The 27487-nt window shown below is 43.4% G+C and overlaps 1 protein-coding gene across 1 annotated transcript in view; it reads left to right on the forward strand.

Moving 5' to 3' along the window:
* SEL1L (SEL1L ERAD E3 ligase adaptor subunit) overlaps window positions 345-27487 on the forward strand; it is a 56378-nt gene continuing 29235 nt past the window's right edge. Inside the window, exons 1-5 of the mRNA XM_018053891.1 lie at window positions 345-540; window positions 5821-5858; window positions 6913-7144; window positions 25732-25899; window positions 27285-27390. Coding sequence (XP_017909380.1) covers window positions 471-540; window positions 5821-5858; window positions 6913-7144; window positions 25732-25899; window positions 27285-27390 — 614 coding nt within the window. The 5' untranslated portion in view covers window positions 345-470. The remainder of the gene's footprint in view (window positions 541-5820; window positions 5859-6912; window positions 7145-25731; window positions 25900-27284; window positions 27391-27487) is intronic.

The following is a 27487-nucleotide window of genomic DNA, read 5'->3' on the forward strand; positions in this document are numbered from 1 at the left end:
CTACGTTTCCCAAGAGGCCACACCGGAGAGAGGCCCATGAAGTGCATTGTGGGAATTGTAGTCTCCTGGGTGACTACCCTCGTCCAATTCCGGGCTCTCGCTCCGATTCCGGGATGGTTAAACCAAGGAGCTTACCAATTAGCTGGGGCCATGTCTCTGAGGCCGTGGTCCAACCGGAAAGCCAGTGTGAGAATCGCGCGTCGCGATTGGTAGAATCCTTGACCTCGGGGGCGGGGCAATGAGGTGGGCGGGGAGGGCCGCGACGATTGGGCGAGGCGTACGCGGCGGCGGGCGTGGATTGGCTGCCCGCTGGGGCAGGGAGGTCTGGGAAGGGGTGGAGGAAGGAGATCAGAGCAGGAAGCGCAGCGGCGAGGCGGAGGTGGAGGTGGCGGCGGAGGCGGAGGCTGAGCTGTTGGTGGCCGAGGCGGAAGAGACAGCTCCGGGGGGTGGCAGCGGCTGTTGGGAGCAGGATGCGGGTCCGGGTCGGGCTGACGTTGCTGCTCTGGGCAGTGCTGCTGGGCTCGGCCTTGGCGTCCTCGGGTCAGTATCCGCCCCCCTCAGACTGGAGGCCGGGAGCCACCGCCCCCCGCTCCGGCCTCCTTCCCGTGGCAGGGCTGTGGGGGCTCCAGCCTCGCCCTCGCCTGTCACTCACGGTCCTCTGTTGGGTTTGGGATGCCCGGGGCCAGAGTGTTTGTTGAGGGAAGCTTACGAGGGGAGGAAGAGAAGGGTCGCCCCCGACACACTGCCCACGCCTCTCCTGACTTGACAAACTTGCACGACTCTTTAGGAAGGAGGACTGATTCTCTGGGCATGAACCCCGACAGCTCAGGGACCGACGACTGCCATGGAGATGCTGTGCTCCGTCGCTTTAGAAACTTCGCACAACCTAAGCTTGTCCCCTGGGCAGAGCCAGGTCCATCAAAAAAGCAGGATGTTGATAGTGTTTGGTTGGGTTTGCATGGCACTTCAGATGATCCTGTCTCTTTGTTTATTTTAAAAAAAAAAAAGAACTAAGGCTTTTGATGTGATCGTCCCTAGTCTGGTACCCCTTTTAAAGAAATAATTCCTGAGAAAGTGTCTCTCTCTTTTTTTTTTTTTACTGTGTCACAGGGTTTCTGAGCTGACCCATGTTTGCTGACGGTCATTTTTCAAGAAAAGAAAAAACTTGTGGTTTTTTTATCAGTGTAAAATGGATAGCCTCTAGATTTAACTTTTTTTTGCATAAATAGATTCATGTGCCTTGTATTGTTTTTCAGTTAGCTAATTTATACCCTAGCTGTGGAAATTATCATTTCCCTTCTTTAATAGTTTATTCTGCCAACATCTGAAAACGTCTGTTTTGGGAGTGTTAGTAAAGAAGCACTTAGTGTTTCTAAGTGTTGGTAAAGAAAGAATTAGTACAGTAAAGCTTTTGAATTTTAATTGGTTTCAGTTAACGAAACAGCTGTTCCGTGGCTTTAAATTTTTTTGGAACAAGGCACGGTATAAATGTCAACGCTTTTTTTTTTTTTCCCCAACAGAAAATTTCCCAGATGGTTATTTGAATCCTCAAATTATCTGTCCTAGTTGTAAGTCAGTGCTGTAACGTCATTCTGCTTCTAAAATAAGAGATCTAAACCTAAAATTCTATCCATAATGTGGTGTAAGACACCATTTCAAAAGCAGCAAGCATATGCCAGTTACTTTACTGCCAACATCATGCTTTAAAGTCTGCCCCCGACTCCCCTTTTCTTGTTAATTTATGTTCATGACCAGATCTTTAAAACTCGGTGTAACTCCTGAAGCACTGCTAGTAGCTATTTGATCAAAGGAAGTATGAAATTGGTGCTGTAAAGTGCCTGTGGTCCAGGAACCACCTGCATCAGAATTTGTCTTATGGTTTGTTAAAAATGCAGTTTTAGGTCTGGAACGGGTTAGGGAATCTGCTTGTTTAACAAGCTGCACAAGTGATTCTTCACACTAAAGTGTAAGAAATAGTAAAGAACACAGTGTATATCCCTCTGAATTCAGTTTGCAGAATTTAAAGAAAAAGCATATAAACATTTTCCTGCATTTTCTTTTGACCAGATTTCACATATCTAAGTGTCATGTCAGTGGAGATGATGATTGAAGAAGTCTTTTAATCAACAGTTGGGATTCCCAGTAGATTATAATAGAAGATGGTTAATAATAAAATTGTTAAATCTTTGGGTTGTGTTGATATAAGCAAAGGACTAGGTTCACAAAACGTCTGCTCTGATTTCCATTAGATTAAACTGTGGAAACATTTCTCTGGTAGAGGCTAAAGCCTTACTTAACCCGAACTAGAACAATGTAGATGTGCATGCTGACATGAAGAGCAAATATGATAAGACATAAAAAAAAAGCAACAAGCATATGCCAGTTACTTTACTGCCAACATCATGCTTTAAAGTCTGCCCCCGACTCCCCTTTTCTTGTTAATTTATGTTCATGACCAGATCTTTAAAACTCGGTGTAACTCCTGAAGCACTGCTAGTAGCTGTTTGATCAAAGGAAGTATGAAATCGGTGCTGTTAATAAAAGTGAGATAGTTTTATAGATTGAATACATGGACTTTCAGTTGGCTTTTTTATTCATTAAATAGCTTATTTATACAAGGTGTTGGCCTCATTCTTAGCTTAAAAAGTTTTTCTCCTATTTAAAAATCAGGTTTTGGTTCACAGTTTAGTGTTGACTTAAAATGTTTGACTGTTAGTAGTTACCCGGGGTGAGTCGCATTTTTTGCCAGGTAGAATTTGATCAGCCAGCAAAGGGAATCTTGGTCCTGTCCTTGTTAGTAGCTATTATCTAATAACTTACTTTGAAACTGTGTAAAAACTTTGTACTTTTATTAGAAACATTTTCTTTTCCTTCTAGATAAATAAATTTAAAGGAGGAGATTTAGAAGATATTTCTCCATTTTCTCCAGATTATAATGAAACATGCTTAACTTCTCACACGTTTTCTTGATTTTGACAGGAAGTAGCTTACTGGTTAAAATGGTTTACTATTTGTTTCTGTTTGTTTGTTTTTTTAATGCCAGATAATAATACGGAGTCTTGTGAATTAGGTCCACTGCTAGGTATTTCAGGTAATAGTTACGCCATATATTTCAGATTGCAAAATATGTTTCCTTTCACTCTTCTTTTGTTCCTTAAAACTTTATTGAGAGTCAACAGGGCAGGTGATATTCTTCCCTTTGACACTTGAGGATAAGAAGGCTGAACAAGCTTACCATATTGAACCATGTGTGTAACATTGACATGCCATGAAGCCAGGTTTTGAGCCTAGTTGTCCAGGCCTTGGCTTTGGAGTAGTTAAGAATCAGCATTATCCTGGGAAAGAATCAGCAGTATCCTGGGATCTGCACAGATTCAGTGGCAAATCCGGAAACAGGATGTCTGGTCTCTTTTCACTAAACTTTCCAAGACGATCTATGTTTAAAAGTGTATCCGTCTGTCTGTTTAATCTACATGACAAGTTAGAAGATGAATTTGTAGTGACCACTTCCCCTTGAAAGACGATCCTTGATACTTTGCAGTTTTGTTAACTAATATAATAAAACTGAAAATTGGTCTTTTTCAAAACAGGGAGTATGATTACCAAAGTAATGTAAACCATGATATTTGGATACAGTACTGTTGAATGAGAAATCCTTAACTCTTCACTGTATCCTTTTTGCATTTTTCTCCTTGCTTGATATATGTAATCTGACAACAGCACTACTGTATTCTTTTTATTTATACATAACTTTAGTATTTTTCATCCTTACCTGACTGCCTATCAGAAGTTCCTAGGTCATGAGAAACTTATTTATAAAGTATTATGTGAATGGACCTATTAGTTTGAAAAAGAAAATAGCTGATGCTTTCAGATTACCATCTGGAGTAGGCTTTCCCAGTTTAGTAAGTGAAAATTTTCTTCATTTGGCAGTAACCCGAGTATATATCCCTGGTTTGTTAGAAGAGAAAGAGAAGCATGATGCAATTCGTATGAAATAACCCTGATGTCACAAGTTTCCATGTCTCTGGGAGTTCAAAAACATATCCTGCTACTGTAATGCCTAACAGCTTGTAGTGTCTCAAATATACATTTTCTATAATTTATTTATAGGCATCTATATTATTTACCTATTAGCTACACACGTGACCTGTTGTGGCAAGGTATTCAGCTGGGTGGTTAATGATCTCAGAGTTCTGACTAATAGTTTCAGAATTTGGGGTATACCCTATACATTTCACATTTAATATCTGCCCTTGATATATTAACTAGTTAATGTTTATGACTAATTAAATACATTCACACATACAATGTAGTTGTGTAACAGAGGTGAATTTTTTTTTTCCTTTTTCCAAAGATTTGCTGAAAATGGACTTTGAACCATATGTTAGAACTTGGGCTTTGGGTAATACTTGTGAAGAAGTGAGCCTGAAGAATGACTGTTTACTAATTGACATCACTACCTATAAAGCTAAATGTTATAGGCCCTATGGGACTGATAACATGCTGTTCTCTCTTCCCCACCCACCAGGAATAAAATATTTGGGAGTTAATCTAAAAGTAGTGAATGTGAAAATAACTATCATTTAAGTTTTCTTTGAATTGATAGCACTTTTATATATGGCAAAAGCTCACCAGTAGACTGGTTTTTGAAATATTCAAAGGAAACAAAACCTGAAATAGAGTTGAGTATTTGGTACATAATGAGTTGGTCATACTTCTTAAAGCTTAGTTCAGTGCTTTGCTAACACAAACTCCAAAACATGTGTTTGCTGTACTTCGAAGAGTTAACAAGTTGCCAATAATATTTAGATTATAATCATATGAAGTAAAGGTAAATGGCAACCATAGCACCACATTTTCTAGTAAAAATGAGATAGTTTATAGCATTTTTGCCTATGGTTAATTTCCCACATAACTTACGGAGCTGGCAATACTGAAGCGAGTAAGAGGAAATTTAAAGATCATCTGACACTTGTTTTTTTAACTGGAATACAAAGATCAAATATTTGTGAATGGCCAGTTGGGTAGCTGAATGTGTTTATATAAGGCAGTAAAAAGAATAACAAGCAGCTAGAATAGAATTAACAGAGAAATACAGAGAATAACAGAAGTAATCTTAATGTAATCTGACAGAGCCAAAACAGCTAATAAGAATGTGGAAGAAAGATACAAGTAGTGATTAGATTTATTGTTAATTTAATATAGGCTATTGATTTCCTAATAATTAGATCTCGTGTGAGTGAATACATGGCAGTGTGATGTTATCTGGTTATATCTTCAGTGAGGTCAGACAGAGATCCTAACTCTCTTTGGCAACTCTGCTAATCATCCTTAATGTCCATCTTTAGTAGTCTTAGTGAGTAATAAAATGCTAGTTATCACTAAAATAAGCTACAGTAACTCCAGATTCTAAGCAGAGGAAAAGAAGGAGTGGAATCCCAAACCACACAATTAGGGCTCTATTTTTATAAATTTAGTAACTCATGCTCAGTAGTGGACTAACTGTATACAAAAGAACTAGATGGTATCTGAAGAAATACCTGGTTTGGGTGGTGATGTTCTTGGTCTTCCTGTCTGTGTAACCGACGAAGCTACTGTCCTTCCTGGATAAAGAAGAAGAAATACCACCCCCAACACCCCTTTTTCCTTTGACTTAGTTTTTTCTAAACAGTTGTTGAATACAACAAATTTTTAGATAATTCTAGATTATCCAGTGTCTGATTGTTATTTATGATACGTATCAACTGCTTTCACTTAATAATACCTGTGATTGCCAAACAAGAAAGATGACTAAATTGTCTTAAAATTTCTTTACAGATGAAGAAGGCAACCAGGATGAATCCATAGATTCCAAGGTGTGTACTCAGATTTGCATTGACCAGTGTTTGATGCCCAGTTTAAAAGCATGAATTATGTATCTTAGAAAGGATATGAAGTCTGCATCATTTGAAGAACAGAATTGGATTTCAAAAGGAAAAAGATAGCATCAGTACTAATTCTTCGGGGGGCAGGGGCGGGGGAGGGTGGAAATCACTGACCTGTTGGAGTGCTCACTCACTCAGTCACATCCGACTCTTTGTGACCCCATGGACTATAGTCCACCAGGCTCATCTGTCCATGGAATTTTCCTGGCCAGAATACTGCAGGGGGTTGCCATCTCCCCTCCAGAGGATCTTCCCGACCCTGGGATCGAACCCGCATCTCCTGTGGCTTCTGTGTTGGCAAGTGGATTCATTACCACTGAGCCACCTGGGAAGCCCCCAGAGAATAATAAATATTTCTGTTAAGAGTGTTGGTTACTGGGTTTAATTTCAACTTAAATATGGTGTGTGTGTCTGTGTGTTGAAGAGCCTTTAAGGCAGTTACATTTTACTGCCTAATGAGAGATTGATTTTATTCATTTTTTTAAGTTTTTTAATTCAAAGAATTACCCTCTGTCATTGTTTCATTTATATAAGTTCTTTAAAACCAAAATCTATTAATGCCCTTAAATTGATTGGTTGAATGAATGAGGTTGATTATTGCCTATTCAAAGAGACCAGTCGCGGATGATCCCTGATCTCTAGGAGGAGTGCAGGTAAGAAGCAGGAAGTTGTAGTATAGGGCTGTCATACGGGGCAGTATGAGATATACCGGGAACAAGGAGGGGCAGACCATAACCAAGACTTAGGGGATTTAAGGAAGGCTTCTTGGGGGGAAGTAACGTCCAAGTTGAAATCCGCACAATCAGGTTTAGGCAGGTGATGAGGGCACGTGATAGGCAGATAGATAACCAGTCTGTAGAGGCAAGCAAGTAAGACACGTTCAAGGAGCTGAAGGAGCTGTGTCTGGATTAGTGAAAGTTATGGTCAGATTAGATTGGAGGGAGTCTGATTACTACTGGTAACCAAAAATACTTTATATTCTCAGACTTCTGTGCCGTCGGATGAGTCGGTAGAGAACCATAGCCCAGCAGGCAGAGTAATCGCTGGTCAGATATTCCTTGATTCAGAAGAGTCCGAATTAGAATCACCTCCTCAAGAAGACGAAGACAACCTCAGAAGCCAAGAAGGGGAAAGCATCGCAGAAGAAATCAGCTTTCTAGAATCTCCAAACCCAGAAAACAAGGACTATGAAGAGCTGACGAAAGTACGGAAACCAGGTAGTCTGGACGTTTTGTTTGCTTTTGTCTGATTTAGCAAGGAGGCAACTGAAATTTTAAAGCTAGCGTAGAGGGTACAGAAGTCCTGTTTTACTGATTATTCATCACATATACTGTGTAGAGTATAATTTCACAGAATGTGTTACATAAGCTGAATTTGATAGTATTGCACTTGTGTTATTAATATTCAGAACTTCGCTATATAATAATCCATCAGTTCAGTTCAGTTGCTCAGTGACATCTGACTCTTTGAGACCCCATGAATCGCAGCACACCAGGCCTCCCTGTCCATCACCAGCTCCCAGAGTTCACCCAAACGCAGTCATGTGCATCAAGTCAGTGATGCCATCCAGCCATCTCATCCTCTGTCATCCCCTTCTCCTCCTGCCCCCAATCCCTCCCAGCATCAGGGTCTTTTCAAATGAGTCAGCTCTTCACATGAGGTGGCCAAAGTATTGGAGTTTCAGCCTCAGCATCAGTCCTTCCAATGAACACCCAGGACTGTTTGGATCTCCTTGCAGTCCAAGGGACTCTCAAGAGTCTTCTCCAACACCACAGTTCAAAAGCATCAGTTCTTCAGTGTTCAGCTTTCTTCACATCCATACATGACCACTGGAAAAACCATAGCCTTGACTAGACGGACCTTGGTTGGCAAAGTAATGTCTCTGCTTTTGAATATGCTATCTAGGTTGGTCATAACTTTCCTTCCAAGGAGTAAGCGTCTTTTAATTTCATGGCTGCAATCACCATCTGCAGTGATTTTGGAGCCCCCCAAAAAACAGTCTGACACTGTTTCCCCATCTGTTTGCCATGAAGTGATGGGACCAAATGCCATGATCTTCGTTTTCTGAATGTTCAGCTTTAAGCCAACTGTTTCACTCTCCTCTTTTACTTTCATCAAGAAGCTTTTCAGTTCCTCTTCACTTTCTGCCATAAGGGTGGTGTCATCGGCATATCTGAGGTTATTGATATTTCTCCCGGCAATCCTGATTCCAGCTTGTGCTTCTTCCAGCCCAGCGTTTCTCATGATGTGCTCTGCATATAAGTTAAATAAGCAGGGTGGTACACAACATAGAAACTCAGACAGAGAGGGTTATCTTAATGTGCTGCTTTGGTTACTTTGAGAACTGTGTTAAGATTTTCACTACAGTAATCTTTTCAGTCATCCTGAATAATTTGATTTAGGTGTTTATCCTTCTCTAGTTGAAGCCTACATAAAAACTTTAATCCAATTCTAATTTTCACTTTCTTGACACTGTATTTTTAAATTTACGACTTGCTCTTTCTCACAATACAGTGTGCTAAATAACCTATTCTTCTAAAAATTAACTGTTAATGTGTCCTTGCTGCCCTGTCCCACCACCCTTCTGTCATTTAGTTTATCATTTCAAAGATCACCACCATTCTTGCTTATTCTGTTAGCAGGCAGTCCCGAGAACTGATCCAGATTTGACCTTTTAAAAATATAATTTATTGCAAATATACAAAAAGAGAAACCACTGTTTAAAAATTAAAAGTACCTTAATCCCATCAATTAGAAGTAACAGCTATTAACATAATGGAGACTCTTTCGGGCTTTTTTCTAGATGTTTGGTTTTAAGACTAAATTGGTTCAGAATGTGTATAATATTTTATAGCCTGCATTTGCACATAACAGTTAATCTTGAACATTTCCCCGTATTATTTAATATTCTTTTACAATTTGATGGTTAATGCTTATAAATATTTTTTCATATAAATGTACCATAACAGTATTTTTTTAATGTATCTTTGAAAGTTTCCTTTTAGTTGTTAAAAGTAAATTTTGAAAGTAAAATATAAAATTTTAAGACATTTTTGAATCATGTTGCTAAGTTGTTCTGCAGAAAAATAAGTCTTTTAGTTGCTTTGAAACCACTCCTTTTCCTGTCCCTCAGCCAGATGTGTATTAGCATTTCTAAGTTTTTGCCAAATATTTATTTTCATTACTTTCTTTTTTATCAGGGAGACTTCCAAACAAGTGCAAAAGTAGAGTGTAGTGACCCTGGTGTACCCAGGCACCCAGCTTCAGCAGCCGTCAGCGCTCTTGTACTTGTTTCATCTTTGCTGCTCCGTATCCACTTACTCTTTTGTCCTCCTGGAGGATTAAGCAAATTCCACATTGTTTTACCTGTGTACATATCTCTAAAAGTAAGAATTTTTTTTTCAACAAAACAAAAATTACAGGTATTAAAACACGAGATTAGCTATTGTTCCTATTCCTATCACCTGACACCCAGATTCTGCTGTTTTCCCAGTCGTTTCCAGTGTCTTCTTGGAGTTGGTGTCTTTCAATCAGTATCCGCACTAAGAGCTTATAATCTCTCTCATTCTGTAGCAAGTCTCCCTCCCGGTTTTCAAAGCGCTGTCTCATTTGTTAGAGAAAGAATGTCCTTTGTGCTATAGGATTTCCCGCATTCTAGATCTAGTGGGTCCTATTCTTGTAATGTAATTGAACTTATTCTACTATCTGCTGTCTGGTCTGTGAACTAGAAGTTCAGTCCAAAGTCGGGGTAGATTTAGTCTTTTCGTGTGTGTGTGATTTAATATATGTTTACATTATGAAATGACTACCACAAATTTAGTTAACATCAATTACCACAGTTAAAATTCTTTTTCTTGTGAAGAAAACTTTCAAGATCTACTCTCTCAGCAACTTACAGATACACAATATTTTTAACTATACTCAATGTGTTGTATATTATATCCTTGAAGTTAGTTTTTTATTTTTATCTAGAATCTTTTTTATTTTTTAAATTATCAAAGTATGATTACATATTTACAGGAGACTTAGAAGATACAGACAGAGAAGGCAATGGCATCCCACTCCAGTACTCTTGCCTGGAAAATCCCACGGACGGAGGAGCCTGGTCGGCTGCAGTCCATGGAGTCTCGAAGAGTCGGACACGACTGAGCGACTTCACTTTCACTTTTCACTTTTATGCATTGGGGAAGGAAATGGCAACCCACTCCAGTATTCTTGCCTGGAGAATCCCAGGGGCGGGGGAGCCTGGTGGGCTGCCGTCTCTGGGGTCACACAGAGTCGGACACGACTGAAGCGACTCAGCAGCAGCAGCAGCAGTAGAAAATACAGAACAAAGTTACATACAGTTCCACTGTTTTTTTCAGTAGATAAATTGAGATTTTTTAAGTTCAAATTTCAATATAAAACTCAAAAAATAACAATAAATATACAGAAAAGTAGAAGGCTATTGTAGACCTGAAAGGCACCATGAACCAATTCGACATAATTAAGATTTTTATAATTTCACACAACAGTAGGATACAAATTCTGTCCAAGTTCCCGTAGACTGTAAACTAGGAGACACTGGAACATATCCAGGGACATAAAACAGTGCAAACATGTCATGGTCTAAAGGTATCGCAGTCATACAGAGTCAGTTCTCTTAGCTCTGTGAAACTGGTTTTTCCTTGATAATATTCATAGGCAGTGTCGTACACTTCCCATTGCATTACCTGGGAGGTATGTAGTGTTTGTCCTACTTCAGGGATTTGTCAGTAGGGTTGGGTATTGTCAGCTGATCCAGCCATTGGAAAGTTCCTCACTGACCTTTCACCCAGAGGTTTTGAGAACCGTTTCATTCTCTGTATGGATCCATTTTTTTTCAGTGGGAGTTGCAAAATATGGCTTTCTAACTTATTCCTTCTGCATTTGTTATCTGGGATTCTGTCATAAAGAACTCTTCCTCATCAACTATTTGGTTACCCGGAAATATAGTCCATACAGTAGGATAAATGCTTGATTCTTTCCCCTGAAGTATTTTCAAATAATGATTTGGTACCCTGCTGCTGCTGCTGCTGCTGCTAAGTCACTTCAGTCGTTTCCGACTCTGTACGACCCCATAGATGGCCTCCTACCAGGCTCCTCTGTCCCTGGGATTCTCCAGGGAAGAACACTGGAGTGGGTTGCCATTTCCTTCCCCAATGCATGAAAGTGAAAAGTGAAAGTGAAGTCGCTCAGTCGTGTGCGACTCTTAGCGACCTCATGGACTGCAGCCTACCAGGCTCCTCCATCCCTGGGGTTTTCGAGGCAAGAGTACTGGATTGGGGTGCCATTGCCTTCTATGGATTTGGTACCCTAGCAACCTGCAAAAGAGACCTGTGAATATGTTTTCATTTCTGTTTGTTTTGCTTTGCTTTTGAGCATCATTCGAAATCCATGGGCTTTATATATCTATGCATTACTCTTTTGTAATCATCATTTTTATTGTTTACATTTTTCCATTTTTGGCTATTGAGAGTCCCTTTAAGTTTATTCCTTTGTGCTTTTGTAGGTAACTTTTAAACTTTTTTTCTTTTTAGGCTGGACAAGATGTCCCAAATTCATCTTATATGTTTCCTGACCTAAAAATGAGTCTCAGCCCTCCTTTTAGTGGGAAATAGTATTTATTTTGAAGAGTGTAATGTAGACATCAAGGATAGGCATTGCAGCTGCGTTATCATTACTAATAGACTTTTTTTGGGTGAAAGACTTAGGAAATACAACATTCATATTGATTTTTTTCCAGTTCAGATTAAATATTACAGGTGAGATAACAAACGGTCAGACTGACAAATTGAGTTCACAAGAATCCAAGATCCTACCTACTGTCCAACTTGACTAATATTTTCAAAGATGTAACTATCACAAGGCACAAGTCACAGGTCGGAGGCCACCAGAGCCGCTCCCAGGTCCTGTCTTGCCTGATTTAAGATGCGCCCTGGCTGATTTTAACACGCGATTTTAACTTACAACGGCTTTGACCGATGCATGCAGAATGTCAGCCCCACAGTAGGGAGCTGTTCCGGTGATCAGACATCTTCAGGGTATTCCCTGATAACTGCATGACTTGTGTGGTGTTCTCTAGGAAGTCATGCCTGGTAAATACTGACATCCTGGGTCTCTGCACAGTGAGCAGTCTGGACAAACCAGCTCCAGCCGGCTAAAGCAGTGCACAGGTAGGGACTCTCCCGGTGGCATCGGGAAGGCCTCTGGCGTGTTTCTCAGATGATTTGATCCCACTGCTGTCTCTCTGTTTCTCAGACAGTGAAAGGAGAGAATGGATTTCATAGCTGCCGCTAGTCAGGATCTTTGCTTCTTTGTTTTTATGTTAGGGTCTCCTTGGCCCTGATGGTGGTATCTAACAACATGGATGTTATCTTACTTGAATCAGACAAGCAAACAAAGTATATATCATTTCAAAATAGCAATGGAAACCATACCGCTAACAGTAAGGTCACTGAATGTAGTTTTAAGACTTCACTGTGGTTCCTTTTGTTCTTAGCGTGTATTTTACTAGTGATTTGTAGCATGATGTGCTTTAAAATCATTTCTGTAATGCTGTGTGTCGGCATACCAAGGACTTTTTAAACATGTAGATTGTTCAGTTTTTCAGTAATTGTTTTTTTCTTTTCATTCACGCTTGTTTTAACGTGTTCTCGGTACGTGAGAGGACTTACGTACATGCATGAAACTTGCGTTGTGTCTGCATGGCTTGGTGTGTGTGTGCGGTCGCAGTTGCATGAGAACTGGGTCATATGACAGTTAACTTCTAGACTTGCTTCCTCTGTCAGCCTCTCGTCCCTGTCTCTGCCATACAGATCTTCCTAAAACCCAAATGTGGTCCTGTCACTTCCCTGTTTACAACTCCCATTAGCTCCCATTCACCTGTGAAATGAAGTCCTTGCTCCCCAGGGTGACCGACAAAGCCTCTCTATGCGCGTGGCCATCACCTTCTGTGGCTTCATCTCCTGAACCTCCCCCTCCATGTGCCTTTTTCCAAGGAGACTAAGCCCGTCACCCTTCTTCAGAGGTCTGTGCCTCTGGGCCTTTGTACAACCTTGCCCCACCGCTTGGGATTCCTTGCTCACCTCCTCGCCCAGATCCACGTGTCACATTTCTGAGCATCTTGAAAGCCAGACTTAGGCTTCTTGTTTCCGAAGTGGTTCCTGAGGGTAGCTAAGAGTCTCTTGTGTGTAAGGACTTCCTATCCAGTGCCCCATTTGCACCCTTTCCCCCTGAGGTCAGCTATCTAACAGCAGCCAGACTGGTCCTCCTTCCTGTTCACAAGCCACCAGTGGCCTCCTGCCACGCCGAGAATAAAATCCAGACAAGGCTCTAAATGACCAAGCCCCTCCTGTCTGACCTCGCCTTCTGTCACTCACGTGACTCCAGTCACACTTGCCTTCTGCTGCGTGTTGAACCTTTCACACTTAATTCCCAGCTGTCAGGGATCCCTAAGACTACACCCCTGGGCTTGATGATTCTCTGGAGAGACTCAACAGGACTCAGCATATAGTCATACCTACAGCTATGATTTATTACAGAAAAAGAATACAAAGCAAAATCGGCAAAGGGAAGGGTGCACAGAGTGAGTCTGGGGAAGCCAGATACAAGTTGCAGGGGTCCTCCCCGAGGGGAGTCACACGGGACGTGTTTAATTTCCCTACAGGGAGCTGTGAGCACACGTGTGAAGTGTCAGGGAAACCGTTAGAGGCCCAGGACCCGGAGTTTCTACAAGAGCCAGGTCACTTAAGGGCTGCGTTCCTCGCGCTCACCCAAAGGGAAGCAGGTGTTCAGTATAAGGCATGTTGTTTATACAGCTGGGGTGAGTCGCTGGTAGCTGTGAGGGTGGTGGGAACCCTCCATGATCTTAAGTTCCCAGACACGAGCCAAGGGCTGGCCTGGTAAACAAGCCTTTTCAAGGACAGTACTTCAGGCCCACCATGCTCACTCTTCTCTGTGTCCCCGCAGACCCCCTTGGTCACTGGCCAGGTCGTCTTTACAGCAAAGTTATCAGTGTGACCCAGACGGCAAGAATGAGGAGACCCCGTGCAGTATTGATTTCAGCTGTGTTCCTTAACATGTTTTAGCCAGCTGAGAAATCCCATTAATCATAAAGATCTGCCTTGGAAAGGCAGGTTAGCATCCTCCTTAAGTGTCTGTATCAGCCTTTTTTACCTGACTCTAGGCATCAGTTTCCTGGTGGCCCAGTGGTAAAGAATCCACCTGCCAATGCAGGAGACATGGGTTTGATCCCTGGGAAAGATCCCATAGAGAAGGAAATGGCAACCAGGAATTGCCAGTATTCTTGCCTGGAAAATCCCATGGACAGAGAAGCCTAGCGGGCCACAGTCCATGGGATCACAAAAGAGTTAGATGCGACTGAGGAACTAAACACCACCACCAGCATGAGTTCAGGCCCGGAACCAGTCTGGCCAGTAGATTGAAGCTGGCTTGAAAGCCTTGTAGGGCTGAGGCAGTGTTGTGGTAGTCAGGGCGCACATACAGAAGTCCCGTCCCAGAAGGAATTGCCGGGGATTCCCAGGGAATCCAAAAAAAGCAGTTTATGATCTCTGGGTACCCAGAACAAGACACTAATTGACAGTATGATGGACAGGGAGGCCTGGTGTGCTGCAGTCCACGGGGTCGCAAAGAGTCGGACACGACTGAGCGACTGAGCTAACTAATGACACAGCTGCCCACCGTGGGCTTCTTGTCCTAGGGTTCCCGGTCCAGCCCGGATCGTTTACGTTCAGTGCCAGTCAGTTCCCTAGAATTTTGTCGTCTGTGACGACAGTTGGTCCACCTCACGAGTGTGGTTGACATCTGGAGGTCTGCGTGGAAAGTGCAGCGCCTGGGTCAGCCTCTCTGCCGCTCAGCAGCCCTGCCAGGTGTGATCGTAGGCTCAGAGTCTGACTTCACAGCACTCTCAACAGCTTGCAGAGGGGACCAGAGGGTGTTCCTTCACGAAGGGGAAGACACTTCCAGAAATAGCTTCCAAAAACAAGGATCATGCGCCCCGCCCCCTCCCCTCCCTGTGCCTTTCCAGGTGCAGGGGCTTTGGCTCGTTTTCCTTGGTGGTTGCAACATCTGTGCTTCCGTTCAGCAGCCGTCATTTTACGTTTTCCGGTCATCCCCTGCTCTTATCCTGACCTCCCGTCTGGACAGGTTGTGGGGAAAGAGGTGGCAAAACATCTTCATAGGAATATCCCCTTAAGGACTTCCCTGGGGTCCAGTGGTTAAGACACCACCCTTCCATTGCAGGGGACCTGGGTTCAGTCCCTGGTTGGGGAAGATCCTACTTGCCACATGGCATTACCACACACAAAAAAATTCTGTTAATACAGCTGAACCAGAAAAATACCACATGCACAGATTGGTCAGGACAAAACTCTTGAATTTCCAAACAAAAAATTCAAAATGGTTTTATGTAACCCTCCACCCCTTTCACCCTGTGAACATCACTTCCCCAGCGACCAGCCTAGGAAAGACTGGTCCCTTTCTGAGGACGGCTGCCTTGGCTAATCAGATTGCACTAAGCCGTATACCGCAGCCGGAGAGAGTGAGGGAGGCAAAGTCAGGCATCAGTTCGTCATCTCGAACGGCGTTCTCCGGAGGGGGTCGGAGTTGACTCAGCCAGTCCAGAGTGATCAGAGGTCACCGTTGGTGTAGTGTCCCTTCTCCCCAGTTGCAGCTTGCAGCTCTAGCCACAGTTAAGATAAGTCAGGCTCTGTATCGGAACCATACAGGCTCTATCTGCAGCTTGATTTTGGATGGCCCCATCAAAGATCAAAGTCCTTTCCTGTGGGCATTTGTAAGGGACCCAGACAGTTCAGCCAAGCAGCCATGATGCACTGCAGAGAGGCAGGTGGCCTGATGCTCGGAGGCCAGAGGACCTGAGCTCTGTTTACGAGCCGGCCATGCCGGCTTTCAGTTTAGCCCCGGCTCCCACTGAGGCTGGACGCTTACACCAGACGTGTGGGGCCTTAGCTTAGAATCAAGTCCAGGCAGTTAGGATCTGTGAATTCAGGAGTTTAAAAAAAAAGGTAGAGGCTTTTCTTCAGTAGCAAAGCCTAGATGCTGCAGACCACAGAGGTTTTGGTTTTGTTCTTCTGAAGTCCAGATCGACCCCACTCACACAGCCTTCAAGGGACAGATCTCTACTCTCACCAGCTCCCATTAGCCAACTGAAACCTGCTTTTCAGAACTCCAAAAGGACATCTCCATCTGTAGAGCACCTTTCTTTTCTTTCTTTTTTTTTTGGGGGGGCGAGTCTCCCTTTTACCAGAGGCTCCAATAAGCAAAACCCCTATCTTCCATAGCAGAATTCATCAGTTACAGAAGCTGGTTCAGTTTCCAGTACGCAGAGTTTCAATTCCGACCCACCCCCTGGTGGCAGAAAGCAAGGAAGTTGTGTCCCACTAACACATTTCTTTTTTGCAGCTTGCCTTGATCAGGGTGACTCCTCTGGCATGTATGCAGTTACAAGCATGTAACATTTTATGTCCATTTTTACCATACATCCAGATGTCATGGCCACAAATCTAAAGTCACACAAAAATTTCTCTTCCCCCTCCCCCATTGCAAATTTATGTAAACTCCTAGCAGTAAATTCAGCGTTTTGCAGTGTGACATCGCTGTCGCCAGGGCAGATCCAGGCTGGAATGCAGAGAGGGCAGGGGTCGGGTAGGGACTGCCTCAGCAGCCTGGCTGAAAAACTGGCATCCCTGCTGTACCTGAGGTCGCTGGGGTCACCTCCCTCTGCCGCCCCCTCCCCCACTTTTTTCCTGGTTTATCTGAGGTGTAGTTCTAGCCCTGGGATCCGATTTCAGCCCCACCCACTCTCTTCTTGGAGAAGAGAGCAATGCAAACTTTTAACATTTTGGCCTCCATTTTAACATATTCACCTCTGGGCATTTAGGGGGTTCTTTTCTCCTCCCTTGGAGGAGAGAGCAGATCCCAAAGGCAGGACTTTAGCTAGCTGGCCTGGCTGGAAGCAGGTGGTGGCACCCAGCGAGCCCGCTCTCCCGGAGTTGGAGCTCTCATTTCCAAATTCCACAGGTAGCTTTTATTTCTCAGAACAGATAACAGATCGGCTGTTGCTGCATACCACGGAGAATTCCATCGTCACCTGGGCACCGGAGATAGCGTCATACCCGGCCCCTTACCCATCTTTTCCCAAAATTTCACCCTCGTTCAGTGAGTCAGGTTTGATTTAGGGAGCCACACTTCTTTTTTTTTTTTTAACTTTTTTTTTTAATTGGAGCATAGCCAATTAACAGTGTTGCCATAGTTTCAGGTGCACAGCAAAGCAACTTGGCCGTACAGATAAGTGCATGCATTCTGCCCGGAACTAAAGAAGCCCATCTGATGCCAGCTGTACTGGGGGTCCCCAGGACCACCCCTGGCCTCCGTGATTTGCCGGGAGGACTCAGCATGTAGTTATCCTCACAGCTGTGATTTATTGTAGCAAAAAGGTACAAGGCAAAATCAGCATGGGGCGAGGTCCAGAGCAAACAAGGTGCAAAGGTCCTCTCCCAGCAGAGTCACGTGAAGTGACGTGAAAGTCGCTCAGTCGTGTCCGACTCTTTATGACCCTGTGGCCTATACAGTCCATGGAATTCTCTAGGCCAGGATACTGGAGTGGGTAGCCTTTCCCTCCTCCAGGGGATCTTCCCAACCCAGGGATCAAACCCAGGTCTCCCGCACTACAGGCAGATTCTTTACCAGCTGAGCCACCAGGGAAGGTCTCACTAATTCCCCTAGCACGGGTGACACTTGTGTGCAATGTCATCCGCCAGGGAAACTCATTAGCGACCCAGCGCCTGGAGTTTTTAGTGGAGACTAATCATGTGATCACTGTCTGCCTGGCATCCACCGAAATTACAGATTCCCAGAAGGAACACAGATGTTGAGCATCAGCCACGTTGTTTGTACAAGCAGTTTAGGCCCAGTGAGTCACTGGGGTGGCAGGAACCCTCCCCACGTCTTGAGTCCCCAGATGCCAGCCAAGGACAGGCTCTCAAAGGATGACAGTCATGTCTGCTGTGTTACCTGTTTTCTGCATATCATCTCGGTAATAAACATTTGTTGAAAATGAGTGAATAAAAGGCCACTAAGAGGGAAAATGATTTACGCTGTGGTATTCCCGTTACCAAACACTCACGGTCATTTTAAAAGGGTCGTGTTTTGTTGGCAAATAACAGAAAATCCACCAGTCCCTGGCAGGAGCAGAAGTTTGTTTGACTCACGTAATCAGAACTCTATAGAGAAGGTGGTTCAGGACTCATGCCATCAAGGACTCCAGCTCCTTTCTTTCCTGTTCTGTGAGCTGACTTCATGGTCATGTCTGTCCCAAGTGATCATGCTGGTGATGGTTGGACCTCTGGGTCCCAGGTCCTTAGGAAGGTGTGGTGCCTGCGTCAGAGGAGCAGGACCCCCCTTCAGAAGTCACTAGAGGAAATGTCAGAACTTCTCACTTGACCTGTCCTATCTCTCGCTCTACAGAAGTGAGTTGTTTAGTCACTAAGTTGTGTTTCTCTTTGCAACCCCAAGGACTAGCACACCAGGCCTCCCTGTCCATCAGCTCCCGGAGCTTATTCAAACTCATGTCCATTGAGTCAGTGATGCCGTCCAGCCATCTCATCCTCTGTCGCCTGCTTCTCCTCTTGCCCTCAGTCTTTCTCAGCATCAAGATCTTTTCCAACAAGTCCCCTCTTCACAGAGGCGGCCAGAGTATTAGAACTTCAGCTTCAGCATCAGTCCTTCCAATGAATATTCAGGGTTGATCTCCTTTAGGATGGACTGGTTGGATCTCCTCGCTGTCCAAGGGACTCTCAAGAGTCTTCTCCAGCACCAAGCCACCTTTATGGCCTAACTCTCACATCCGCACTTGACTACTGGAAAAGCTGTAGCAGGGAGGAAGGGGTTGAGAATTGCTAGCCAGTTTGCGCTGGCTGCCGCTGGAGGGAACGTCAGTGGTGAATGAAAACGCCGCCTTGTAAATGATTCACCTAGTATGGTCCTGTGTTGGTCAGGGTTCTTCAGAGAAGTAGAACTGAAGGCGCTCTGTTGGCAGAATTCCTTCTTGCCCGTCTTCTGTTAGGTCTTTAACTGATTGAACGAGGCCCACCCACATTGTGGAGGGTAATCTGCTTTACTCACATAAATCCACCGATTTAAGTGTTAGTCTCATCCAAAAACACCATCATGGAAACCTAGCGTAGAGTTTGACCAGACACCTGAAACGCTGTGGCCTAGCCAAGTTTATTCACAGAATTAACGCATTGTAGGCAGATTCTTCGGAGAAGGCGATAGCACCCCACTCTAGTACTCTTGCCTGGCAAATCCCATGGACAGAGGAGCCTGGGAGCCTGCAGTCCATGGGGTCACGAAGAGTCGGACACGATTGAGCGACTTCACTTTCACTGTTCACTTTCATGCATTGGAAATGGCAACCCACTCCAGTGTTCTTGCCTGAAGAATCCCAGGGACAGGGGAGCCTAGTGGGCTGCCGTCTGTGGGGTTGCACAGAGTCAGACACGACTGAAGTGACTTAGCAGCAGCAGGCAGTTTCTTTAATCATCTGAGCCACCAGGGAAGCACCATTAACCATCACACGTCCCTTGTTTGAAAGAAAGCCATTTCCCCCCAATATGTTTGCACTTGATAAATGAATCTCTTTTCTAGTAACAGTCATTACCTTTGGAGAAAAAGGTAGTTTTCAGTGGTAACTAAAGTGTGATTTTTCTTTTAAGTTTGTATACTTTCCCATCGCTTGAATCATCTTTTTTGCAATAAACGCACTATCCTAATAGTCTAAAAAACAAAAAGAAAAAAGAAATAACCAGCGTCTTTCTCTGTTTTGAACGGCATAGTGTTGAAACTTACTAAACGTGCTTAAAAGTGGGTTGAAAAAAGTGAAAGTTGACTGAGTAATAGGATCGCATCGTCACGTGCAAGAGGGTGGCAAGGAATAAACAAACCTTAACTTAGTACTCAGACTACACAGAATATGTATAGATGGTTAAGGAAACGGGTCGTGACCCTCAACAGGTCCTACTTTAAAGATTTCTTTTGTCATCGTTGTTTCTTTGTTCTATTGTCCAGCAAATTATTTGTGGAAGGAAGCTCCCCTGGGAGACCATCCTGTGAAATAGCACCCCGCCAGCGCTTCTGAAACTCAAGTACCTTTACAGTCATTATTTAGTGAAACTCACTGTTCTTTTTTTTTTTTTTTTTTTTGGCTACATCACGTCTTGGTTGCCCCACAGCTTAGTTCCCCAACCACGGGTTGAACCCGGGTATCCTGCACTGGATGGTGGCTTCTTAACCCTTGGACCCCCAGGGGAGTCCCTCGCTGTCCTTCAGTAGCAGTTTTCCTTAGCAGGTTTCACTCTGCATGGCTTCTGACAGTTCCTGTCACCTAAGTGTCTTGAAGTTTGTCCCTTTCCTCTGGGCGCATGGGCCAGTACTTGCTTCTTTATCTTCTTTTAAGTGTTTTCACAGAGAGAACTGAGCTTGTATGACCTCTGGACTTAATGTTTTGTTCATTCTCCTATCTGACTGCGTTTCATTTTTCTTCTGAAAAATCATCTTAGTCCTTAAAGCAGTGCCTTCCTTAGTATAGTGTGTGTATGTGTCTGTCCTCCCTTCATTAACATGTAATTTCTCAACTGTAGTTAGCAATTCTCAACCTTGGATAAAAGCAGTCTTCTTGTAGCAACTAACATAAAATTGTTCTTTTCCTTAGAAGATTAATATACCATACTTCTCAGTCAACAGTAAATATGCGGCCTGTACCATTTGCTTTATCTCAAGTATGCTTGCTTTAAATCATCTGTATCCGTGTTTTGTTTGTACTACTTTTAATAGCGTGAAAGTGAAAGTTGCTCAGTTGTGTCTGACTCTTTGCTACCCCTGGCCTATACAGTCCATGGGATTCTCCAGGCCAGAATACTGGAGTGGATAGCCTTTCCCTTCTCCAGGGGATCTTCCCAACCCAGGGATCAAACCCAGGTCTCCCTCATTGCAGGCAGATTCTACCAGCTGAGCCATAAGGGAAGCCCAAGAATACTGGAGTGGGTAGCCTATCCCTTCTCCAGCAGATCTTCCCGACCCAGGAATTAAACTGGGTCTCCTACATTGCAGGCGGATTCTTTACCAACTTGGCTATCAGGGAAGCCCACTTTAATGGCGTAAATGCTCTAAAAATGAGGAAATTTGCAGAGCCAGAACAGTTACCTTTATTTGTGTGAATCAAGAAGTTGATGTTTTTGTTTTGAATTTAAAAATAAAAATGAGAAAAAGATATAAGTATTCCAGGGTTTTTCATTCAGGACCAATAGCAAAATTCTAGCCACATTTGTCGTTTTCTCTTGTCAATTGTCAACCGAAGAAAAATGTGCAACCTACAGATTGCAAATAATACTTTATTCAGGGACTTTGCTGAGGGCTACAGCATGGGAGACAGCCTCTCAGGTCGCTCTTAGGAACTGCTCCAAAGAGGCAAGGGCAGAGCCAAGATATATAGGAGTTTTTGTTGGGGGCGGGTCGGGGAATGCAGGTAATCACAAAAGTTGGACTTGTCAAGGTAATGATTTTAGTGCTTTTCTGTGTTTGAGAAGATGCAGGAGTTTGGGCTCGTTGAGATTATCCCTGAGATGCGCACGGTACCTGACAGACCCAGTGTCCTGTGTTTCCCCACCCTGAATCCCCTCAGGGTGTGCTGTTGGGGGTGGGACAGCTGCAGTGGCTGGGGATCTCTGGGCAGACAGAGTTCTTTGTTCACTGAATGGCAGTCACATTCTCTGTCTGCACCAACATTCAAACATGCTGTAATATCTGAACATCAGAGAAACCAAAACCTGACCCCCAGTGCCGCTCCAGCTGCCGCCTCACTTCTCCCCTCGCCGTCATAGCAGTCTTGCTTGGAAAAGAGGTCTCTGTCCACTGAGTTCAGTCCTCTGTTTCCGCTCTTGAGACTGAGTGGAGTGAGGCCCCGATCCCCCGCCAGACCATTAAATCCACGCCCCTCCAGGCACATCCTGATGGCTGAAGACCTAGGCAGTCCTTGGTCCTTATCTTCCTGGCTCCTCAAGTGTTTCTGCTTTTTTCCTTTCTCTGAGGATGCTTTCTTCACTTGGCTGCGGTTCCTCAGAATCTGTCTAATGTTGAAATAGAAGGTTGCCCCAAGGACTCAGCTTTCATCTTCTGCTGTGTCTCCGCTAGTCTATAGCAACCTTTGAATCCATCGGTGTGGATGCCTGGTGTCTCTCTAACAGCTGCACTGTAGCTGATTTAACCAACCCTCTCTTCCTTACCTCTGAGTTATTTTGGGGTTTATGTTTTTAAAATAATGATGATGTGCAAACATTCCTTGGACATACCTCTCCATATGAGAGAACATTTGAGAATGTTTCTATAAGTAAATATCCCACAATTGAAAAAATCCGATCTAAAGGTGTATGGAACTTTTCACTTCTAATAGATGTTACTAAATGTCCCTCTACACCCCTGCCGATAGTATGAAGGTTACATTCCTGCCATTTACCTATATTCTGGCCAGCGCTGAAGGATTACATGTTCAGGTAGGGTAGGTTTTTTTTAGGGGGAAAAAACCTTTCTAGCTTTCCTAAATAATTTTAATTGACTTTGAGAGAGCATATTTCTACCAGTTTAAACATAAAGTGTTCTGTTCATCATTCTAAGTTCTCAAATACCATAAGCTTAATATCTTACTCCCGCAGTCTAAATAAATTGTGATGCTATGTCATTTTTGCATGAAGGTCCAGAATTGACTTAATGGCACATTTTTCCCTTTGGAGTGTCGGATTTGATTGCTGCCTGTCATTAACTCCAATTGCGTAATCAGTCAGCCTCCATATGCCAGAGCAGTGATTACCGTTGGTTTTAAAACTAGTACCGTTTTCATGGCTGTTTTTAAAATAATAGCTTTGAAATTCTTACAGAATTTCTCCATGGAAAGAAACTTAACTGAAATTAACCCTAGTGTGAGGAATACATACCTGAGATAATTGACCTGAAACTAGCCAGCCTTAGTCAGTAACTTTTGGAAGACTGTAAAACAGGTTTTAAAGGCAATAGCAGCTTCCCTGTGGTGACTTTGCTTGGAGAAGATAACTGAGAAATACCGATTTTCTTTCTGTTAACTTGCTTATAATCACATTACTTGACCAGTGTATAATTTGACGAGGACTTTTCAGTTAACACAACTGAGGAAGCAGGTGCACCCTGGTGCTCTTCCAGCTTAAGTTAATGCTGACTCAGTAGCGGTTTAAAATCTTGTATTACCTTTGGCTTCTCTTTAGTTTCTTTTCTGGCGTATCATTCCATCACATGAAAGAATCCTGTCATATATTTGAACCTCTTAAAAAGCACAAGTTTTGGCAAACTAGAATTCTTATGACAAGCTATTTGCCTTTAAAACAGAAATTTCAGTTTTCATAGGAAAAAATTAAATATTCGTTAAACTATTGGATGTTTGAAATTCAAGTTTACAAACTGCAATTATACAAATAGTGTTTTTCTAAAGCAGATTTGACCCCATTGGCAGTGCATAGGAGTACCTTTTTCAGGTTCTATAGTGATAGTGACCCCTCTGCTTTGCTTATAGGTTGAATTAAAGATCATTTGTTAAAAAGTGGACAAATCAAAGAAGAAGTTACTGCCCCTGGTCGGTAATTACCAGGATGGTGAGTGACTTTTAGCTGGTATAAACTGTTAGAAATTCATTTGCCTTTCATAACTTAACTGAAACTAATTTTCAAAGTAGCCTTAGGATGTAGTCTTCTTTACACTGGAAAGAAGGAGCGTACATTTTCTAGCCTTTCAGAGCAGACATGCCAGTAATAATAATAGACATGCCATCTGTTAGACTCATCACCTTAAGTGGCAGGCACCATGAGGAGTCCCTTATGTGTACTGTGTCGGTTCGTCTTTGCGAGTAACTCTATGTGGCAAGGACTGCTGTCCCTGTTTGTAGATTAGGAAGTTGTCTGCAAATACTTTTATGAATAGAGAGATTAAATGACTTACTCAAAGTGCACAGGTAATAATCAGTAGAGTTTGAATTGAGTGTTCTGACTCCATAACCTGTACTGTTACTTACTAAGCTTGGCTGCTTAAATAAATTCTCCATGTAAAAGCAAACCAGTGGACGCTGACATGTATGTACTCACTCATCGAGTGTGGTTGGAGACCAGGTTCAGGCCTAGCTCTTTGGTATGCTCTTACACTTCTCACTTGGCATTCTTATGCACACTTTCACATTGAAATTTATCTGTGAACTAGAAGCCTTTTTTTTTTGCGGGGCTACAGCTGAGAAGGTGTCTGAGAGATCTTTGCTTGTTTTGCTTAGCTGCCTTGAATGTAGCAGGAGCAGAGCTTAATCAGCCTCTCTCCTGATTTATCCATCCCTGCCCGGTCACCTGCTCCTCCCTTACTGTGCTCCGTCCTGGTAGGGACAACCCCGCACTCATCCTGCAGCCTCGGAGCCTGGGCACCTCCCTTGGCCTCGCTCTGCTCTCATCTACACACCTAGTCAGTAGGTAGGACCATCTCTGTTTCCTTAGCATCACATGAGTGCATCCGCTGTTGTCATTCCATTGTCCTCTTGAGGCTGTCCTCACCCCTTGATTAGACCATTGTCACAGCCTTTAACTGGTCACTTGGCCTCCAGCCTGGCATTCCATTGTCCACTCTCGAAAGTGTAAGGACGAGCATGTCACTCCTTCATTAAACTCGTGAGTCTCCATTGTCCTCAGGATGAAATCTGAATTCCTTAGTAAGGTTGGTCAGGACCTCTCTAGTCTGGCTTCTTGGTGCTCCTCTGGCTTTTTCTCTTCCCCTCGTGACACTCACTCTATGTGTTCTAAGATGATGAATTTGATTTTCTCTCACACACCGTGCTCTCTTTCATTTGATTCTTAACACACACTTTTCCCCTGGCCTGCAGTGCTTCTCCCCACCCCATCCTGGAGCATTCCGTCCGCCACCTCCTCCTGGACACCCTCGAGGTTCAGCATAAACTTCAGTTACTGACGGGGAGGCTTTCCTCTCCGAAACATCAGTCGTACGTTCGTTTAATGTCTCCCTTACTAGTAAGGCAGCAGGTTCTCCGAAGCGGAGACCTCTGCTCCCCCTCGTTTCCAGCCCCTGGCATAATTCCCAGCGCCTGGGAGATACGTGAAAAGAACTTAGAGAACAAATTAGAGATACGGACGGTTTCTCCCTTAACAAGCTCGGAGTCTAATGAGAGCCAGAGTATGGTGAAGAAAGAAGCTCAGAGCTGATGATAAGTCCTCTAATAAAACGCTATGGGATCACAGAGGAGTATGTGAGTGATTAACTTGGCCTGGGGGAGCAGTTTCACTGTGTAACTTTATATTATAGAAGAAGCTGACTTACAGCATTCAGATGGGGGAAAAAAAGAGTTGTGCTGAGCAGTGGAATTGATTCAGTTGTGTTTGCTTTATTCTTTGCTCACTAGTTGAGCGGCTGTTCTCAGTAGACTTTTGACCTTCTAAGGTTGTTATCTCAAGACCGTCAGAACTCTAACCTAGATGTAGAGCTAGGTAGCTAGCCACACTCACTGAGTTGACTGACCTTCTCATCGTCCCCGAACAGAATCAGCGCTGGCTCTTTTATGTTCCCCGTTACAGATCACGCGTCTGTGTCTCTGGGTTCTCATAGCGGACATCTTCAGTGTTAAGCCACGAATAGCAGACGTGCTGCCCGTGCTTCCATGTTTTCTTTGCCTTTCCAGCTCTGACCGCCATTGAAGGCACAGCGCACGGGGAGCCCTGCCACTTCCCTTTCCTGTTCCTGGATAAGGAATACGACGAGTGCACCTCGGACGGGAGGGAAGACGGCAGGCTGTGGTGTGCCACCACCTACGACTACAAGGCGGACGAGAAGTGGGGCTTCTGTGAGAGTGAGTGTCATTCAGCAGAAGGCAGGTCCACATCGTGCGGCGTCTTGGCCAGCAGTTCGAGGCCTTTTGGTAGCTGTGTTCTCCCTCGCCGAGAAGCGGTCAGCACTGATGCTGTGGCTGTCCCTTAAAGCGTGGACGTCAGCGCAGGAAGCGGGCCGTGTCCCCACTTCCAGGCCATCACCCGGCAGCTTGTCACGCATGTGCCTTATGTCAAGGTGGTTTTCCAGGGTGTACATAGGTGGTTCTGAAGACTGTCAGGCAGGCTACTGAATTAATTAACGTGAAACTTTTTTTGGCAGCAAAGGAAACAGAACATTATAGTAAAGGTTAATTAATAGTGGTTAAAAGGAAAACAGAATTCCTTTTCTAAATCCTTGAGTGAAATGCACTGTGCTAAGTTAACATTTGACAAGTACAGTCTATTAACTGTCCTAAGTGTTCATGTCAGTACAAAGGGGCTGACTTCTAAAGGCAAGCTGTATTCTCAGGAAAAACTTGCTGAAGATAAAGAGCAACAGAAAACCTTGAACACATCTCAGTTGATACCAGATGACATTTTTAGAATAATGGCTCTGGTAGAATATTTAGGCTCTCCTAGAATATGACATCTTATATGGTTCATCTTTGGAGGTAGGCCAATATGACTAAATGCTCCAGTTTAATACATCAGATTTTTTTTTATATTGTAAAAACGGCTCACTTCTGTTTCTGTAAATATTAGTCCTAATGAAATATTCATATATTTGTCATTTGATGAGTTACAGATTTCTGTTAAAGTGCTATATTACAATAGCAAAATAACTTTTGCGAAATTTATGATAATTCTGTTATTTTCAAGGTTGTATTAATGTTAATGTATAGGAAAAAATAGACAACTTGAACATTAAATTGAGATCTATAGTTAATAAAAATCAAATTTTTTATTAACTTTTTAGCATAATTAGTCAAATACTTTTTCCTTGTAAAAATATACAGCAGTTCAGGTGAGGCGGAAGTGTTCTTCAACAGTAATAATATTTTTCTGACTGTTTTTTCCTGTCCTAGTTTTAGCTGACCTTGGCATATATAATCATAAGCTCCTTGTGAAATTTTAGTTAAAGTGAATACAAAGTTAGAATTACTAGCAGAAAAGTACCTCCAGAAGCAGACCGAGAGTGCTTTCTCTGAAAGAAAGTGGTTTCAACGAGTTTTGTTTCCCTGAGTCCTGTCTTTTATCAGATAAAGGCCATACTTAAAACCATGTATCTTTAGAGTCAGATTTTGAAATGGTGAACAATCATGAATTGTGTTTGCATGCCCACCCAAGAGAAGGAATATGTTCTGATGTCTGACAAGTAATTGGTGCAGAATTATCCATGTAAATGCAACTGACATTTTGTTTTCAGCCGAAGAAGAGGCTGCAAAAAGACGGCAAATGCAGGAAGCGGAAATGATGTACCAGACCGGGATGAAAATCCTCAATGGAAGCAACAAGAAAAGCCAAAAAAGAGAGTAGGTTGCACGGCCTACTCCATCCTTCCTTTGAGCTAGGCCCTTGCTGAGATAATGGCTGAGTGCTTTTTAAATGGAACGTACTGCCAGAGATAAA

Source organism: Capra hircus, chromosome 10 (assembly GCF_001704415.2).
Source record: "Capra hircus breed San Clemente chromosome 10, ASM170441v1, whole genome shotgun sequence".
NCBI lineage: Eukaryota > Metazoa > Chordata > Mammalia > Artiodactyla > Bovidae > Capra > Capra hircus.